This window comes from Pygocentrus nattereri, chromosome 28 (genome assembly GCF_015220715.1).
Source record: "Pygocentrus nattereri isolate fPygNat1 chromosome 28, fPygNat1.pri, whole genome shotgun sequence".
In the NCBI taxonomy this organism is placed as follows: domain Eukaryota; kingdom Metazoa; phylum Chordata; class Actinopteri; order Characiformes; family Serrasalmidae; genus Pygocentrus; species Pygocentrus nattereri.
Genome location: NC_051238.1, coordinates 14,161,022 through 14,179,976, shown reverse-complemented (window position 1 = coordinate 14,179,976; position 18,955 = coordinate 14,161,022). Strand labels below are relative to the sequence as shown.

The window sequence follows — 18,955 nt, the reverse complement described above, 5'->3', positions numbered from 1 at the left end:
TATATTGTGTATGTGGTGTGTGTGTATATACACACACACACACACACACACACACACACACACACATATATATATATATATATATAGTTATAATTGTTACTATGTCGTCTGTTTATTTAGAGCGTAGTTATGTAGCTATAATACAAATTTTCACCTCATCATGCAGTATGTGGAAGAAGTGAAGATGCTTAAAAATATATAACATGAAATTAGCATATGTGAGTATCTTATGCCACCTAAATATGAATAATGTTGTCCGTCATACATTATTCAATAGGTGTTAGAGAAAAAAGGGAGTGAAGATGAGTTTGAGTTGAGTTTTCTGACTCTGAAACTGTTTTTTTGTGGGCGGAGCAAGATTGGCCGTTAACGGAAGCGTTACCCAAGATTAGGACCCTCTAGTTGACAGTGAGAGGAGAGAAATATGGGGAAATATGTTCGCCCTTTATTGATCATTAGAACATTACTCAAAGGGTATTCTTGTGTACTATTTGCCTGAAAGAAGAAGGTCTTTAAGGCCAAGGTTTGTTTGCACTGGTTGCACACACAGAGTGAGATAATCTGCCATCACTCTGTAGGCAGCCCGTCAGAAAGGAAATAGAAAAAAATAGACTAGCTGTGTTTTACCATGGACAAAACTAATAACAAATGTAAGGTCAGTAACAAAAAAGCGATTTACAATGGACTTCACACGTGCTGAAATATCTGCCCACCCGAATCAGGTACAGTTTGCTAGCCCTTTAGTCAGCTACGTTAATTTAGCTGTTAACTCTCTTTAATAGCTAATAATTAATAGCTTTAATTAATATTGTACTCGTTATTTTTGCCAGGTGTCCTCCTCTATGTCTTGGTTTTTGGGCTTCTATTTATTGCACTGAACAGACTCCATCTGTTATTGTCACTTGGAATGGGAGATGGAGACTGAACAGCCCAAAGGAATACAGTTGCTCCCCCTGCTGACCAAAATAATTCATAATAGTTAGAATCTTTGAACACTGGCATATACACTATATTTCCAAAAGTATTCGCTTGTCTGCCTTCGCACGCATATGAACTTGAGTGACATCCCATTCTTAAGCCATAGGGTTTGATATAGATGTCAGCTCACCCTTTGCAGCTATAACAGCTTCAACTCTTCTGGGAAGGCTTTCCACAAGTAGTGTGTTTATGGGAATTTTTGACCATTCTTCCAGAAGCGCGTCTGTGAGGTTAACTCCGTTAAAGCGCGCCCACGAAGAAAACGGAGTCACAGACGGTCACTTTGCTGTTGATTTATTCATTTTACATTTTCATTTTAATTTTGTCAGATTTGCAGCCGTTCGCTATGAAAATGAAATACGTTTGCATTTTGATTTTAGTTTTGACGCGTATTCTGCGTTTCATGAATAAAAGCCAAAGCCAAAGTGAAGTTTGTGTTTTCTTTTGTCTGTTAGCGTTCTCATTTTAGATTAGTGAAAACCGTGAAAACCACAATAACGACTAAAATGAAATGATAAATGGCTGTTTTCGATTTATTTTTATTTTTGTCACAAACGGCTCGTGCTCGTGTGAAAAATGAAATTGCAAATGAAGGCATTTCATTTCATTTTCAATTCTGGCAGGATATTTGCGCAGATGTTTGGAAAAAGAAATGGCAAAAAGAGGTTTGCGTTTACATTTGATTGTTTTCATTTTCATTTCCTTTTTGGCAGGATTTGCCTCCCATAATTTGCAAGGGCACGTGAAACATTTGGAAGAGAACGTAAAAAAAGGAGCACAAAACTATTGCGAGGGAACGCAAAATGATTTTGAGGAACTTTTGCAAGGGAGTGCAAAATTATTGGGAATGCAACGTCCACTTTAAACCACTTTAAACCACGCCAAATGTAATAAAAGGACCGCAAGAATAAAATAAATGCACGAAAAATAGGACATGGGCCCTTTAAGTTTCTTTTAAATCTAAAGTATTTAATATTTTATTAAATGTGCTATAAATATACGTCTTGTCTGAATACATAGCTTATCCGTTTCGATGAAGAGGGCAAAAAAAAGGTTCGTAAAATGATTTAATTTTTCGCTCGTTTTTGAGCTAATGGAACATTCCTCTCCCCCCTTCTCGGTTGCAGGAGTGGTGTGGTCCGTGGCGGAAGCGCCGCGGTGCAGTGCGGGGTAAACAGCGCTGAGGAGCGGCTGCTCTGCCTGAGACTCACTTTAATGGTTTAATTCACGTTCAGTTGTCCGTCTTTTAACTTGGCCTGTGCAGACATCCTCTGCATTTCTTTGCGGTTAATATAATCGGTTTCTCAGAGTTGCGCTTGCCTTTCAGCTAATTTAGCGCTGAGCTCTGATAGCTAAGCTGCAGGTGTGAGTGTAGACCACCGCTTTCTGTCGTTTATCTGTTTTTGCGACCTTCTCAGAGGGGAACGTCGTCCTAAATGTGTATGTAAAACTTTATTGTTTTAGGTTCGGAAAGAGAAAAATGTAACCAAGTAGGAAAAATTCCACCGACTTTTCGAAATTCCTGCGTTGTTGAGATGTAAAGAAATTCATTCAGAGAGTATTGACTGATTTCTTTACAGTGGTGATGATGGGAACCACGGGCTGCGACGTCTACAACGCAAATATATCCGTTTTGTTTAATATCCAAAACAATGACCTTTGAAATGAAATTAAGTTTTTATATATAATGTTGAAGATAAGAAAATGGTGGTAAATCTGGCAAAAAAATCTTTTTTCCCTTCCAGTTCCCTGCTTGTCTGCCATGAATGACTGTTTCTTCACTAAAAAAAACAAATAATTTAGGCCATAACCGCTTTGTGATAATGTTCAGTTCATATCCTTTGGACATCTGGTTCCTATCACCACCACTGTGAACAGTTCTGACTCAGTAAGTTTCTCATGACAAAGCATTTAACATCAAACCACTATGAATGGCTTTGTTTATGACTATAAACGGCTAATTTCATGGGCCGAGGACCACCCGAGTTGAGAAGTGAATTCACTTTTAATAGTCCTTAGTTTAAAAATGACCTTTCTTCTGGAAATGACTTCCCTGTGCAGGAAATCAGCTCGGTGTGGGAGAGGTGCAGTCCTTGTTAATGTAAATGTTGAATGTGTATGTAGTGAGCATGCTTAACCTTGAACCTCAGCATGTTGAAGGGATGTTGCAGTGATGTGATCATTTTTCAAAGCTGTTAGATTTTACTCACTTCTTGATGTCTTTCCTATAGGTAGTGATGATCATGATGGAAGGGGTGATTGGAGATGTGTTCAGGAAGTTCAGCAGCTATCCTGTGCCGCTTTCTGCATGTGTCATTGCTGAGCGGAGCAGCACTAACACCCAAAACCTCAACATAATGACCGGTACGCCTTAATGAAGTGTAGTCTTAAAAGTAAAGGTGCCATAAATGCTTCTGTATGCTATGCTATAGAAGTAAAAATTTATGATTTTTTGTAAATGAGATGAGAGTGAAAAAAAGAGCCTCTATGTTAAGTAGAGGTTTTAAGAAGAGCCATTAAATTAATAAAGAACCCCACTGTATTATCTGAAAGTTCTTTAAACCTTTAAAAAGTGTTTCACACTCACTAGTGCTTCTTATTTCCTCCCTCTTTCTCTTTCTCTCTCCTGCAGAGTGGAGTCAGTGTGAGATGAACAGAGGAGTGAGATTGCGCTACTGTCAGCAGTGGTCTCTACAGTGTAATCAAAGGACCCTGGAAAACGCAGTGCCTCTAGGACCATGCATAAACATACATGGAGAGTAAGACACTTGCACACATATACACAGCTCTGTTCATACCTGATGTTAATATCCATCTCAAATGATCTGATTACAAGTGAGCAGCGAGACATACAGTATCTCACTTTTCATGGGAGAACATTATAAAAATGATCTTGGATATAATTTAAAGTAGTCAGTGTACAGCTTGTATAGCAGTATAGATTTACTGTCCTCTGAAAAGAACTCAACACACAGCCATTAATGTCTAAATAGCTGGCAAAATAAATGAGTACACCTCACAGTGAACATGTCCTAATTGTGCTCACTGTCAATATTTTGTGTGACCACCATTATTATCTAGCACTGCCTGAACCCTCTTGGGCATGGAATTCACCAGAGCTGCACAGGTTGCTAATGGAATCCTCCTCCACTCCTCCATGATGACATCACAGAGTTGGTGGATGTTAGACACCTTACGCTCTTCCACCTTAACCTTAAAGGTGCCCCACAGGTGCTCATTTGGGTTTAGGTCTGGAGACATACTTTGCCAGTCGATCACCTTTACCTTCAGCTTCGCAAGGCAGGTGTCATCCTGGAGGTGTGTTTAGGGTCGTTATCGAATTGGAAAACTGCCATGCGGTGAAGTTTCTGAAGGGAGGGGATCATGCTTTGCTTCAGAATGTCACAATATGTTGGAATTCACGTTTCCCTCAATGAACCACAGCTCCCCAGTGCCGGCAGCACTCATGCAGTTCCAGACCATGATGCTACCACCACCACGCTTGACTGTAGGGAAGAAACAGTTGTCTTGGTACTCCTCATCAGGGTGCTGCCACACATGCTGGACACCATCTCAGCCAAACAAGTTTATCTTGGTCTCGTCAGACCACAGGACATGGCTCCAGTAATCAATGTTCTTGGGCTGCTTGTCTTCTGCAAACTCTTTGCGGGCTTTCTTGTGCATCAGCTTCAGAAGAAGCTTCCTTCTGGGACGACAGCCATGCAGACTGAGTTGATACATTGTGGGGCGTATGGTCTGAGCACTTGCAGGCTGACCTCATTCACACCTGGAATCTTGTAACTCTGAGTCACATGACACCAGGGATGGACAACAACACAATTGGGCAAAATTGGGCACAGTTTGGACATGTTCACTCTGAGGTGTACTCACTTGTGTTGCCAGCTATTTAGACATTAAAGGCTATGTGCTGAGCTATTTACTGAGGACAGTAAATTTATACTGCTATACAAGCTGTACACTGACTACTTTAAATTGTAGCAATTCTATTATAAGTTTCATTTCTATAATGTTGTCCCATGAAAATATATAATGAAATATTTGCAGAAATGTGAGGGGTGTACTCACTTTTGTGAGATGCTGTATAGCCATTTACTCCTAATGTTTGTCTTGAAGGGTGCACTTATATATGGCATGTAACATGCTAAACAGACCAGACAAGCAAACAGGTGGTTAACAAGTGTGTAATTCAGGTAAAATTAAGTGAAAATACAATAAATTGATTAAAGAATAAAGAATACTAAAGAGCCATATGAAGGAGCTAAAGAGACCCTAATACAGTAAGATACAGTATGTTACTGTAATCCATTTCATTTGGTTCAATTTAAGTTTAAAGTGCAAGAACCCAGGCTCTTAGTCAAAGACAAATGCTTTCAAGTTGAGGCACAACTTGACCGTGTGTAATGGTAGTGCAACTTATAAACAAGCAAGGCATCAAAGACGGAAGCTACACAGTGTGATGACACTGATTAGGCTGTTTGGTTGGGCCTTGGGATGCTTTTGTGTGATGTGGTCATGTATGTCTCTGGCCACCTCCAAAGATGGTTTGAGTGTTCAGATCACAGTGTGTGTCCCCAAAGCATTGGACTTCATTCACATCTGTACTTAATACTGTGCACATGCCAGGTGTAAACGGGCCCACAGACATTAAAGGAGACACATGTACTAAGACATGCACAGCCAGCATGTCTATGACAGATCACACCATTCTCATAACCTTAGAAAGGGTGAGCAGACTGTTCAATAAGCACACTACAGCATAGTCTTATAAACATGCACACAAATCCAAATACATGGAGGTCATTAAATAACATTAGCAGTTAGCAATATAGTGATCATAATCTGTACATAATTAATGACTCTGCATAGTCTTTATCCTTCTCCGTCTTCAGACTGCTCAGTAGTCACTCCCCTTCCGGAGCACGCAGGGTGGTAATCTGGGAGGCCAACAATCATGGTGTGGGACATCAGTATCTTGAGGTAATTCTGACTTTCCAATCCTTGACCATCAATCAGTTGCGGAGAGACAGGCTTTTTCAGAGTCCTGCATTCCTGCATCTCTTTTTTTTTTTTTTTTCTTTTCTCAAGTTCACTTATGACATTTGTGTGGGGTACTAAAGTGTTTATACCTGTTGTTGACTTTTTCAACTTCTGTTTGTTGCTTAAACAAGCTATTTCTGTTACTGTGCCTCTATGACTAGTGGTTAATGACTTATGTTCTTATTGGCTTAAATGTTCTAATCAAGTGTTACTGTTCAGGTGTGGGGCTGCAATGGACTAGAGAAAAGCTTAGACCTCACGGCCCTCAATAAACATGGAAAAGTCTATGACGATGGTAAGCAACACCTTATATGGCACACTTTTTCCACTTTAATTCTGTTTTTTGCTTGTTTGTTTTTTGGTTTTGGGCATCACTTGATTACATTATGCACATTTAATTGTGTATGCTTGTGTGTGCAGCGCAGTTTGCATGTCTAGCTTGGTCACCATGTGAGGACAAATTGCTGTACGTGGCAGAGAAGAAGAGGGTGGGCCCTTTAGCACAAGCATCATTTTTATCAGCCAATGAGAGCAGAGGTTTGGTGGTGCTTGAGGAAGAGGTAAAACATACTTTTTACTTTTGCATTAAGGAATTTTAACTAAAAGCCAGCAATGTATTGTTTTGTGTAGCCTTTAATCATAAACCTGTGACAGGCTGTGTTAGATATTTGTATTAGTTTGGTACAGCTTTGGTTGAGGTTTAGTAGGGAAGGCTATTCATCATATATAATGTATATTGTATGTATGTCATTGCTGTGACACCAAAGTGTGTAACTTTTTTCCTTTACATAATTAAAAAAAAATAGAAGTTGTGAGAACATTTCATGAATGCATCAGTACAATTGGTCCAAAATATTTGGTCTTGATGTGTTAACATTAGAGGTACAAAACTTGTTCTGAAGATGTTACTGTTGTTGCTGCAAACATGTGCGTTTATTGAGTCCTGCTGAGGTTTGTGGCTGTTTCTTTTCTAAATGAGACACTAAAGTGACTTGTGTGCTAATAGCGCCCCCTGTTGGACAAACCTCAGACTATTAAACAGCAGAGCCACGTCCATGCACTTTACACAGTAAAGAATGAAATGCTTCTCATCGTGACTACAGAAATTCAAATTTAAATAATTTTAGGAAAGCATAATGTCTTATGTTTTCCATCTTTTAGTAGTACATATTTTTAGTAAGCTGTTTATATTAAATTAGTCCTCTAGATCTGTATCAATATGGCAATTACCACATTTGAAGCATCACCAGCATTATTATGTTAATTCAGGAGCACAAATGAAGTGGCAAAATATGTATGAATAAACACTGTCTTTGCTTGCTTGTTGGCAGCAATTATATTCTTGTATTTGTGTTTATTTCAGGACAAGAATGTGTATGTGGAAGACTGGGGGGAGGGTCTCACTGGTAAAAGTGCTCCAGTGCTGTGTGTGGCTGACCTGTCTAAAGGAGAGGTGACTATATGCACTGGAGTCCCACCTCACATATCACCTGGACAGGTGAGCCTCTACCGCTGATTATTCTAATGGTTCAGATAATTCAGTTATGTCACTTTATCGTTCACCTGTAACTGCTCTCCTTTAGGCCTTGTGGGCAGGGGACGGCAACGGTCTGATCTTCTTGGGTTGGTGGCATGAGCCTTTCAGATTAGGCCTGAAGTTCTGCTCTAATCGGAGGTGAGGGGGGGGGAATAATGGTCATCACAGCTTGATGATTTTTGCATATTAGGAATATTAATTACATTTATTTTGTTTCAGATCGGCTCTCTTCTACATTGACTTGAAGGGAAACTGTGGTAAGAAGTGTGAGTGACTGTGTGTTGTGGATACCATATGCACTAGGTCTAGGTAATTTAATTTAACAGATATTATTTTTGTCAGTTTGAAACTGCCAGTGGCCCTTTACATTGTGTTAATGCACATTAACTTAGATCTAAAATCTGATTTTTTTTTTTTTGTTTCTTGTAAAGTTTATTCAGGGTGTTAGGACCATGGTAATACTGTATGTGGGAGAGCAGGGCACAAACATAACACAGGGTAAAATTCACCACAGACATGTAGTAAAACACCTTCAGTGTTCTCATATTCCAAAATTTAGTTGCTATGCCTTGTTACGACTTGGCCTCATAAAACGGTGATCTATACCGCCATATAAATTCAAAATACTTGATAGTAAACAGTTTTGTACATTTTTATACATTTGACAGTCTATTTTCGCTATTCACATATATATGTTCATGCACTTATTTTGATGCATTTAAAGCCTCATCTGATTTAAACAAAATATAACTGAATTAAATAAATTGTTTTTTACAGTAGTTAATTAGACTTTTATTGATTGTTGCAAGTAGTTTGAAAAAATAAACATTTAGGCTCATAATTTGTTCTTTTGTGTTGATGTTTGGTGGTGGTTGTCATTTTATATGGTCACCTTTTTTTCTTTAATTGTAATTGACATCACATTGGGCTTGTTTGGTGCTTTTTTCATTGTTAATTTATTCTTCTGTTGTGTTTTCTTCTCCCTCAAGTTGGCTCTGCTGCTTGTTAGGCCATCATTGTAAATAAGAATGCGTTCATAATGACATACTTGTTTAAATTTACATTACTCTTATTTATCTAATATCTAAAATCAGAATGTTAGGCCGTGCCGCGTTCTCCTCTGCTGTGTGCACTACATCCTGATTATTCAAACGGGATATATTGCATGCTGTAGATGTATCATGAAACTTTTTATATCTCTCTTTGACCATTGACCTGTATTAGAGCTGCTGTCATCTGATTCGGGGTCAGTATTGAGTCCTCGCCTGAGCCCAGACCGTCTCTGGCTTGTCTATCTACAGGGACAAGTGTTTGGTCCACACCACCAGTGTCTCAGCATGATGCTGGTAAATGCACTCTCTCTCTCTCACTTACATACACAAGGGCAAAACTATTCAGAACTCATTGTCAGCAGCTTATTGTTATTGTTCATGCTTGTTCACAGATGCATTCAGAAGCAACAAAGAAAAGAATCTGAAGCTGATGGCTTTTCTAAAAAGTCTCTGTCTCTATTTTCTCTCTGTATTTCTCCATCTCTCTTCATCTTGCTCTCAGTATGACCTGCAGAAAAGGACAGGCTCAGTGTTGGTGGATGTTGTACGAAGAGCAGAGAAAGGTACACACACTCAAATCTCTCTCTCTTGCATTCTTTCTCATCATGCAAATTGCTTTGTAGTCTTGATCATAACTGAGTAGTTCTGAACATGCTGAATATCATATTAACAAATGAAGGAGCTGCCGAGGTTCACAAGGCATACTGCACTGTCAGGTCAGATCTATACATAAGAGTTGTAAGATAGGACAGTAGTTTGTTAAGTAAAACATTTACTTTTGCTATAAAAAAGTCATATGACATAAAAAGTATGTGTGTGTGTGTCTACAGGTCAGTTTGTGGGTGTGTATGATTCACTGCCTCTTCATTGCTGGTCATCAGACAGTGAAGAAATCTTCTTTAGCAGTGCCAGCGAAAACAGTAAGGTATAGACAAGCAAATATTCACCACATCCAAATGATAAACTCAAACACACACACTAAGGGACAGATCCAACCATCGTCTCTCTTCTCTGCATGCTTTCTTTGATACCTGTAGCACCTGCTGTTCTGACACACACATTTATTTTCCTTGGCCTCATAATTGATCATTATAAAACAGATTGTTTGAAAATGTTTTAAAACGTATCTGAGGCACAATAGAAGGCAAAATATTAAAAAAATATTTTTAAAAAAGATCTACGCAGATACAGTTGCATGCAAATGTTTGGGCACCCCTGGTCAAATTTTGTTTATTTTTGGAAAATCAAAAAAAAGAAGAAAAGGTTATCTCATCCTCTACACACTTTTTAAAGCACAACCACTGTTCATTAGCTAAACATAACATATTGAAGGCAAATATAAATCATAAAATGTGGTCAAAAAATGTGGTACATTTTTATGTTTTGTGTTTTTGTTTTTCCCCCACGAAATGTTAAATTTAGCAAATAAACAGAAATTGCACAGTAAAATTAGCTGAAAAATGTCATATTTAAGTGTGTTGTCTGTACAGAATGTGTTACTTTTTCACGTAGAAAATCAACAAAATATGCGAGTGTGTTTGAGTGTGTTCACACTTTTGCATACCACTCAGTGACTGCACACAAGTTATATTATACATTAATGTACTGTAATGTAAAGTTTTTCATTTTATGAAAGCAATGTGCCGCTCGTCGCTCTGTACTCCAGTGCTATTACCCTGCTTAGCGACATGGGAGAACCATTGTGATGCCTGGCTTCGTCTGGGTTATTACTTTAGTGTGACATAGATTTAAAAAAAAAAGACCTACCAGAGTTATGGCACCGTACTGCATGGTTATGAAAGTTATTGTCCTGGTTATTGTTGCCAAATGTACTTAATAAAATCTGTCTGATCAGTTGTGACTTTTTATCCATATGAATTTTGAGTCAAGGTCAAATTTGAGAGTCTGAATGCATCAAGTAAAATAATAAAATGCAACAATGTATGTTTTCTGCACCACAAAGTGAATCACAAAGATAAACACATTCAGACACTTTGGTCAGGATGCCAGAAATAGGAATTCTTATGTTGTTTTCTCAGGTTGTGTTCTAATATTCAAATGATGTGATCTAAAATTAACCCATAATGTCTGGTCTTGTAGTCAGTGTTCTCAGTGGAGAGACGAACTGGAAGAATAACGCCTGTGTATGACTGTAATACAGTATCACCAGGTAGAGTTTTATGTGTATTTGTAAGTGTGTTTGTTACTGCTTGTGTCCTGGGGTCTGTCTAGAAAGGCAAGATTTATTGTTAAACAGCTGTCTTATGACTGTAAATTACATTTTCAACCAAGTTATTTTAACATGGCAATTTATGCTGCTTGCCTGGCCTTTTCCAGGGCAGGTAAAGTTCAGGATTATGGATGGTAAATAAGTCTTGGACCAGTCTAAGGCAAACTTCTAGTCTTTTTTAAGTCCCATTCCTTTCAGTTTGCTACTTCTTAGTGTGGTGTGTGAGAAACCGTCACTTGCACAAAAACAGTGCCTTTTCAGCTGATCAACATGATGTTGTACTTCATAAAAATGAAGAATAAAAAACAACTATAGTTGTAAAAACAACACTGTTAACACAGTGGCTACATACCATTAATCTTTTAAGCAAATTGCAAGTAATAAAATGAAGAAAAAAAATGTTTTGCCATTTTTATGTTTTATTGTTAACATCAAGCTGACATCAAGCTATAATAATGCTCTGTGTAATTTGGCTTACCTGAGTTCCCCATAACCTTCTGATTATTTTTTATTTTATTGCAATTTTTTTGGTCATCAGAATCGTTGTGTGGGAGATCATGTTTCCCTGCTATACAGAGCTGTTTGAGCACTTTGAATTTAGAATGGCTGTAGCCTTTTCAGAAAATCCCTCCCCCTGTAACTGCTGAAAAGGGAAACATTCCTTTCAGAATCATTCATGTCTCTTTCTCGCTCTACCTTACACCTCTCTGCTGTTTGTTTGGTTGTTCTAAGAGACATATTAGGGAAATCTGTTTTACAAAAATGTTATTTTCTGGGAAAAATGCAAAATAATTCCAATTCCAATTTAGCCACATTTCAGTATTGACAAACAATTTGAATCATTATGCACCATTTCTGTTTTCAAAGTTATACACAGACAGTGCTTTAATCAAAATTATTTGGATGGAGACATGGCTAATAGTAGTAGCTGTTTGTTGGCTGTGATTTTGGCTGTAATTACTATACTTCCTTCAATTTAAACATATTCCTCCATTGGCACTTTACACCTCTCCATGTTTCACCTGTTTGGCTGTTCATCTTATGTCATGCTTCCATGTGCACATACACACTGTGATTAATCAAGGCATAAGTATCAAATCCATAGACAACTTGACAGTGAAAGTTGTTAATCCTGACTAATTTGATGGTGTGGACAAGCCTGAGTGTTCATTCTGTGTGTGTGTTTCTGTATGTCTCTTCAGACCAAGAGTTTTCAAGGTCTTGCTGTTGATAGTAGTGAGAGACTTGGACCATAGGCCCTATTGTATGTTGCATGATATCTCTCTACATTTAGAGTCTGTGGCACTTAGTCTGAATAAATGCTTTTCTTAAAGGTCTGAATAAATGCTTTTCTTAATGGTCTTTGAGGTGTGTGTGTGTGTGTATGTGTGTGTGTGTGTGTGTGTGTGTGTATATATATGTGTGTGTGTGTGTATATATATATGTATGTGTGTGTGTGTGTGTGTGTGTGTGTGTATATATATATATATATATATATATATATATATATATATATATATATATATACACACATACATGCATACACACATCTTGGTCGATTCATGGATCAAATTACCTGTTGTGAATTTCGCTGTTAAGCTCTGTGTTGGAGACCAGCAAGTTGTGGAAAAAGTACTGAAACATTAAACAGTTGGACATGTGCATTCAAAAGTTTAGAGAAGGTCACATTAAGTTCACCTGTAAAGGTTAGAGTGCATTTTAGGTTCATCCTGAAATTTCACCCGAAAGCCAAATATCCCTGTTTGTGAGTAGAGTGTGTATGTATATGTGTGTGTGTATATATGTGTGTGTGTGTGTGTGTGTGTGTGTGTGTGTGTGTGTGTGTGTACAACCCCAATTCCAATGGGATATTGTGTAAAACATAAATAAAAACAGAATAAGATGATTTGCAAATGCTTTTCAACCTATATTCAATTGAATGTACTACAAGATATTTAATGTTCAAATGGATAAACTTTGTTGTTTTTTGCAAATATTCACTCATTTTGAATTTGATGCCTGCAACATGTTCCAAAGAAGTTGGGACAGGGGTAACAAAAGACTGGGAAAGTTGAGGAATGCTCAAAAAACACCTGTTTGGAACATTCCAAAGGTGAATAGGTTAATTGGAAACAGGTGAGTGTCATGATTGGGTATAAAGGGAGCATCCCTGAAAGGCTCAGTCGTTCACAAGCAAGGACGGGATGAGATTCACCACTTTGTGAACAACTGCATGAGCAAATAGTCCAACAGCTTAAGAACAACGGTCCTCAATTGCAAGGAATTTAAGGATTTCATCATCTACATTCCATAATATCATCAAAAGATTCAGAGAATCTGGAGGAATCTCTGCAAGTAGCATGGACATCGTGTCTTCTGGGCCAAAGAGGAAAAGGACTGTCCGGATTGTTATCAGCGCAAAGTTCAGTGGGGGTGTGTTAGTGCCCATGGCACGGGTAACTTGCACATCTGTGAAGGCACCATTAATGCTGAAAGGTACATACAGGTTTTGGAGCAACATATGCTGCCATCCAAGCAACGTCTTTTTCAGGGACGTCCCTGCTTATTTCAGCAAGACAATGCCAAGTCACATTCTGCACGTGTTACAACAGCGTGGCTTCGTAGTAAAAGGTGCGGGTACTAGACCGGCCTGCCTGCAGTCCAGACCTGTCTCCCATTGAAAATGGAGCATTATGAAGCGCAAAATATGACAACGGAGCCCCCGGACTGTTGAGCAACTGAAGATGTACATCAAGCAAGAATGGGAAAGAATTCCACCTACAGAGCTTCAACAATTAGTGTCCTCAGTTCCCAAATGCTTATTGAGTGTTGTTAAAAGGAAAGGTGATGTAACACAGTGGTAAACATGCCCCTGTCCCAACTTCTTTGGAATGTGTTGCAGGCATCAAATTCAAAATGAGTGAATATTTGCAAAAAACAAAGTTTATCCATTTGAATTGATATTAAATATCTTGAGTTTCTAGTGTATTCAATTGAATATAGATTGAAACGGATTTGCAAATCGTATTCTGTTTTTATTCGTTTTCGCAGTGTCCCAACTTCATTGGAATTGGGCTTGTATGTATGTATGTATGTATGTATGTATGAATGTATATAATATGTATAATCTGTGTATACACACCCCAGATGTTTTAGAAACTTTGTAATTTTAATTCTGATTGGTATGTCAGCAATTCTGGACTAAAACTTTTTCTTTTGTTGGATTCTTCTCATAAATATTTGGATCTCTTTGATTGAATTATCTCTTGAATTAACACCAAACAAACTGGTTCAGATGTGTTGCTTTTGTTGTGTTAGTCTGTTAATTTTGTGTGTGTTTCTGTATGTTCTTAGAACAAGAGTTTGGGAGTGCCAAGCTGTTGACGGTAATGAAAGACCTGATGGTGATGTCCTGCTCGTCTCCCAACCGCCCTCCTAGTCTGGTACACACATGTTAACTGTAATCCTTAATCTAGGCCTGTCACAATTATGACAATCAGCTGGTCACAGTTATTTGAGCTGATCACAGTTATTTAAACTGGCCATGTTTCTTTTTCCACATTTGGCTTTCACAGTCATGTTTAACTCATCACAAACACAAACAGAATGTCAGCTGGGTGCATTTTCTTGGAAATACGTCTGACTAATGCCCCTATACCTTTTACAGTTAGCAGTTAGTAATGTTTTGATTATTTGAGCTCAAGCTGTGTCTGTCATCAGTCAGGGGCTACTAAATCCCAATCGCATATCTTATTTTTACCCTTTCTGAGTTACAAGGGGCAGTGGTTGAAGTCTCCCCTATGAAATGGCACAACCCTCACATGAGAAAGAACATTACTTCATTAACAGGCAACTAGTGGAGCTGTGTAGGCAACCCTGCCAGTCTAGAGTGATAGCAGAGGAGTTCAGCAAACTCGCTACAATTATTTAATATCGCCCACCCCTAATTCTTCAGTGATATGAAGCTGAAGTCAGCTATTCACTGGCTTCTTGTTCCAGTTATCCTGTTCCACCTTAAATGATGCAGCAGCTCTTGACACCTGAGGTGCCAAAATGTGACTGCTGCACCATTTAAGGTGGAAAGGGAAATTTTGCTAGTTAGCTATAGAGACATCAACATACTACTATTGATTTTTATGCTTGTTCTAAAGAAAATATCCATGATACTTTGAAATGGCATTAAACTAAAACAGTACAATCGCTAGCATAATTGTTTAACAGAGAACATACTTTATATTTGTGAGTTTCTTTGGTCGCTTATATAGCCATCTTGTTGTTTTTTCTTTTTTTCCCCTCATAACACTCCGTTTGGAGTTTGCCTTTGAAAAACCTCTGTTTGGATGGCCATATAGCCCATTTTACTATATCTGTTGTGCATTGTAGTCTTCCCTGTGCCGGTTGTTTATTAACTAGGTAGTCACACAGTTCAGAAACTCACCACTTAAATATGCACTTCTGCCTCTGTGTTATGCTCAATGCACGTGCTGCACATTGTGATACAGTGTAGATTTAATGTTTAAAACTTATTTAAACCACTTTATGTTTCTGTGTGTAGATGGTGAGGTTTGTATCTAACGCAGAGAATAAAGAGTGGATTCACCTGGGTGAAACTGGTATATGTGAGAGATTTGATTGGCAGTCCATTATAATCACGCCCCCACCTGAAGAAGAAAACCATCAGTTCTGTGAGTACCATCGATATGTGTAATGGTGTGCTGCCAAATATGAAACATTCAGTTCAACCCCCCATCCCCCCACCCCCTCCCCAACCGCTCTTTCTTTTAATATCTTTCTCTCTCTTTATAGCTGGACTTAATTTCGGGGCAGTGCTACTGAAACCTGAAAGCACTTCCAAGCGTGTGAAGTTTCCTCTGGTGGTCTTCATACATGGTGCGTATATACACACACACACGCACTTTGGCATTTTATTTTATGGCTACTAATCACATTTTAATGTATTTTTTTTATGTAATGACTTTTCAATGTTGTGTGTGTTTGTTTGCAGGAGGGCCTCATTCTCATTTTGCTGCTGAGTGGAACGTTAATGCTGCAGCTTTGACGAAACTGGGATTCGCTGTGCTAATGGGTGAGTGCACACACCCTTTTCATACTGTTGAACGTGCACATCAGATGTGTCCAATCTGCTTTGATGGAATGAAAGCCACACTGATCCTTTGAGTATAAGACCCTTGGTTTGCATTCTCAGCAGATTCAAATATGTCGCTAACAAAACATTTCTGTCTATCCTTAAATGAATGAATGAATATGTGTGGGTAGTTAACTACAGAGGTTCCACTGGTTTTGGTCAGGACAGCATCGATTCTCTTCTTGGAAACATCGGCAGTCAAGATGTCAGAGATGTGCAGGTGGGTACATACACTTGTCCTTGCTCACCCTGTACTCACTCACCCGTACTCACATTTGCATTGTGGCTGGCGGCAAAAACGAATGCTATGCAAATAGGTTTCTTTTGTTTATGTAGCTGCTTATTTTTAGATCTATGTATTATCTCTTGTGTCTAGTAATAAGTGTTATTATTCTTTTTTTGTTAATTTATCAACATAAAAGATAAATACACACTCACTAACTGTGTTAGCTTAACCATTTGCAGAGCTCTTCATGAGGAGGCCCAGGATTTACATTTACCATCCAATACCATCTTCAGCTATTTGGTCTTTCATTAAATGTAATTAATGCTGGTAAAGGAATATAACAGTTCCTAGCAGTGACTGTATCTGTCATGTTTAGTAATATTTGTTTGTTTTATTTATTTGATTATTTTTATCCTAAGCCATTTTTAGCTGTGCTATATAAGAACATGTTGACAGGTAGTACATTTAAACAAGTGGCAAGTGAAATTACAGTTAATTCGCACATAAACCATTTTCTTGTTGTTATTTCTTCCACTTTCCATGTTCCTTTCACCCAGAGGGCTGTGCTGCACGTCCTACAGAGCAACGCGATTCTTGATGCTGATAGAGTGGCCGTGATGGGTGGGTCTCATGGCGGATTCCTGGCCTGTCACCTGATTGGTCAGTATCCAGAATTCTACAGAGCGTGTGCAGCTCGGAACCCTGTCATCAATGCAGCCACACTGCTGGGAACCAGCGACATCATAGACTGGTAAACATTTATAGCTGACTTCTCAAAATAACCTCCTATAAGAATTTACTTTGGAAAATCATTCTCTCTGTGAGTCATGAGCTGGGCTTAAATTAATGTGAAAATTAGATCCCAGCAGGTCAAGGGCAGGACTGTTAGAGAGCGAAAAGAATGAAAACTACAGGTGCAATTACTGGTCAGTAATTACTTAAACCAGATGTTGATGACTGTGACCAGTTCAGTGTAGGTAATTTATTTTCCTACGTGTCCTTTTCACAAACAATGATGTATATAGATAAATCAAACTACAGAAGTTTACAATCTCTTTGAAACTCTGCCTTTCATTTTAGTAGTATATTAGTTTATGTATTTATCCTTCATTCATCTTAGTTATTGAATTAGTCATATGAAACTTTCTAGCATACATGTGTATTTAAGTCTACATGTTAAATTGATACATGCCTTCAACTGACAATTAATGAAAGAGGTGTGAAATTGTGAAGTTAAAATGTGAAAATGTATATTGTGGAAATGTGATAGTGGGGAGAATAGACATTCTGGTAATTGATATGTCATCATTTTTGCTTTATTCAAAAGCTGCTCAAAAAATATGGGAATATGAAAAGATGAAACCATTTTCAGGAATTAAAATGAATCATGTGCTGATCGTGCTTTTCCACTGATAATGAACAATATCATTCCTTTATTTATTTTATGTTATATTATATTATATTATATTGTAGTTTTGGTATAAGTAGGTTAGGCAGTAGTTAGTAAGTGTTGATTCTGCTGTGATCTACAGGAGATATTCCTCTATTGGTCTGCAGTACTCCTTTGACCAGCTACCCACTCCACAAGCTCTGACCACCATGCTAGAGAAATCACCTATAACACATGCTGCTCAGGTACACTTAGTTGTACTGTCAATGATTCAGAAATTACGTACACGCTGTATATGTTTATCATTTGTTTTTCTGTCTGTTTGTTTGTCTGTATGTGTGTGTTTGGTGAAGATTCGCACTCCAGTGTTGCTCATGTTAGGTGGCAAGGATAAGAGGGTCTCTCCTTACCAAGGCCTGGAGCTTTATAAAGCCCTTAAGAGCAGAAACTCACCTGTCAGGTACACACACACACACACACACACACACACTTTACTACTGAGACAAATTCATATTCTTTCACTAAGTCTCTTCTCTTCTCTTCTCTTCTCTTCTCTTCTCTTCTCTTCTCTTCTCTTCTCTTCTCTTCTAGGTTGTTATGGTATGATGGTGATGGTCATTCTCTATCCAAAGTTGAAACTCAGTCTGACTGTTTCCTCAGTGTGGTACTGTGGTTCAAACAGCACTTAAACATGCACTGAACCCAGCGTAGCACACTTGATTATAAAATGGAAATGTCAGTTGAACAGCATGTTCGGATACATCGCAGGGTCATTCAGAAGCCTGATTGTATGGTTACACCAGCCTAAACATATTTAATATTTACAATAACCACTAGGTGGCAGGTTTAACACAGGCTTGTCATTTCTGGTTAGACAATTTTACAATACAAATGTCACTTCCAAAATTTTGCAAAAACATTGCCTTTTCAGTAAATCTCAGACATTTTGGGATATTTCTCTTGTAATATTATGCTGTGAATTACAAAGACACTGGCAGTTTCTCTTTTTGCTTTAAAAGGCATATAACTATTATATTTTAAACGGATTGTTTATTTAGTCAAGTACAGATCTTTAGCATCACATTAGCCATTGTATTTGGTTGTTTTCATGAAATAAACTTGTGCCAAACAGAACTGTTGATGGTGTAATGGTGTAAGATTGATTGACAGATAGTAGTTGAGTGCAGAATGGGACACTACCCAGAGTTCTGAAACTTCATGTTCTGGTACTGAGGCTAGTAGAAATGTAAATATAAAAGAGAGATAAAAAAGGCAAACATTGAATCAGTGGTCACCCAAGGACTAGTCAAGATTATAGCGCTTGATAAAAATAGTGAC

General features: G+C 38.2%; 1 protein-coding gene across 3 annotated transcripts; it reads left to right on the top strand.

The window, feature by feature from the left end:
• The first annotated feature begins 2,137 nt into the window (after nucleotides 1-2,137).
• On the top strand, nucleotides 2,138-18,751 carry zgc:136971 (S9 family peptidase). 3 transcript variants are annotated; one of them, XM_017693451.2, is made up of 22 exons: nucleotides 2,138-2,418; nucleotides 3,210-3,342; nucleotides 3,611-3,737; nucleotides 5,889-5,976; nucleotides 6,256-6,331; nucleotides 6,457-6,596; nucleotides 7,400-7,534; nucleotides 7,620-7,711; nucleotides 7,793-7,830; nucleotides 8,798-8,919; nucleotides 9,128-9,188; nucleotides 9,456-9,550; nucleotides 10,726-10,795; nucleotides 14,210-14,298; nucleotides 15,411-15,540; nucleotides 15,662-15,745; nucleotides 15,861-15,941; nucleotides 16,133-16,221; nucleotides 16,785-16,978; nucleotides 17,760-17,862; nucleotides 17,971-18,077; nucleotides 18,209-18,751. In XM_017693451.2, exons 2-22 carry the CDS (start codon nucleotides 3,216-3,218, stop codon nucleotides 18,315-18,317), a joined length of 2,157 nt encoding a protein of 718 aa, XP_017548940.1. In that variant the 5' UTR covers nucleotides 2,138-2,418; nucleotides 3,210-3,215; the 3' UTR covers nucleotides 18,318-18,751. The 3 variants fall into 3 exon arrangements, with proteins under 3 accessions (XP_017548940.1, XP_037391782.1, XP_017548942.1); XM_037535885.1 differs by lacking the exon at nucleotides 2,138-2,418 and adding an exon at nucleotides 2,454-2,866; XM_017693453.2 differs by lacking the exon at nucleotides 2,138-2,418 and having other exon boundaries at nucleotides 5,866-5,976.
• Nucleotides 18,752-18,955: the final 204 nt, after the last annotated feature.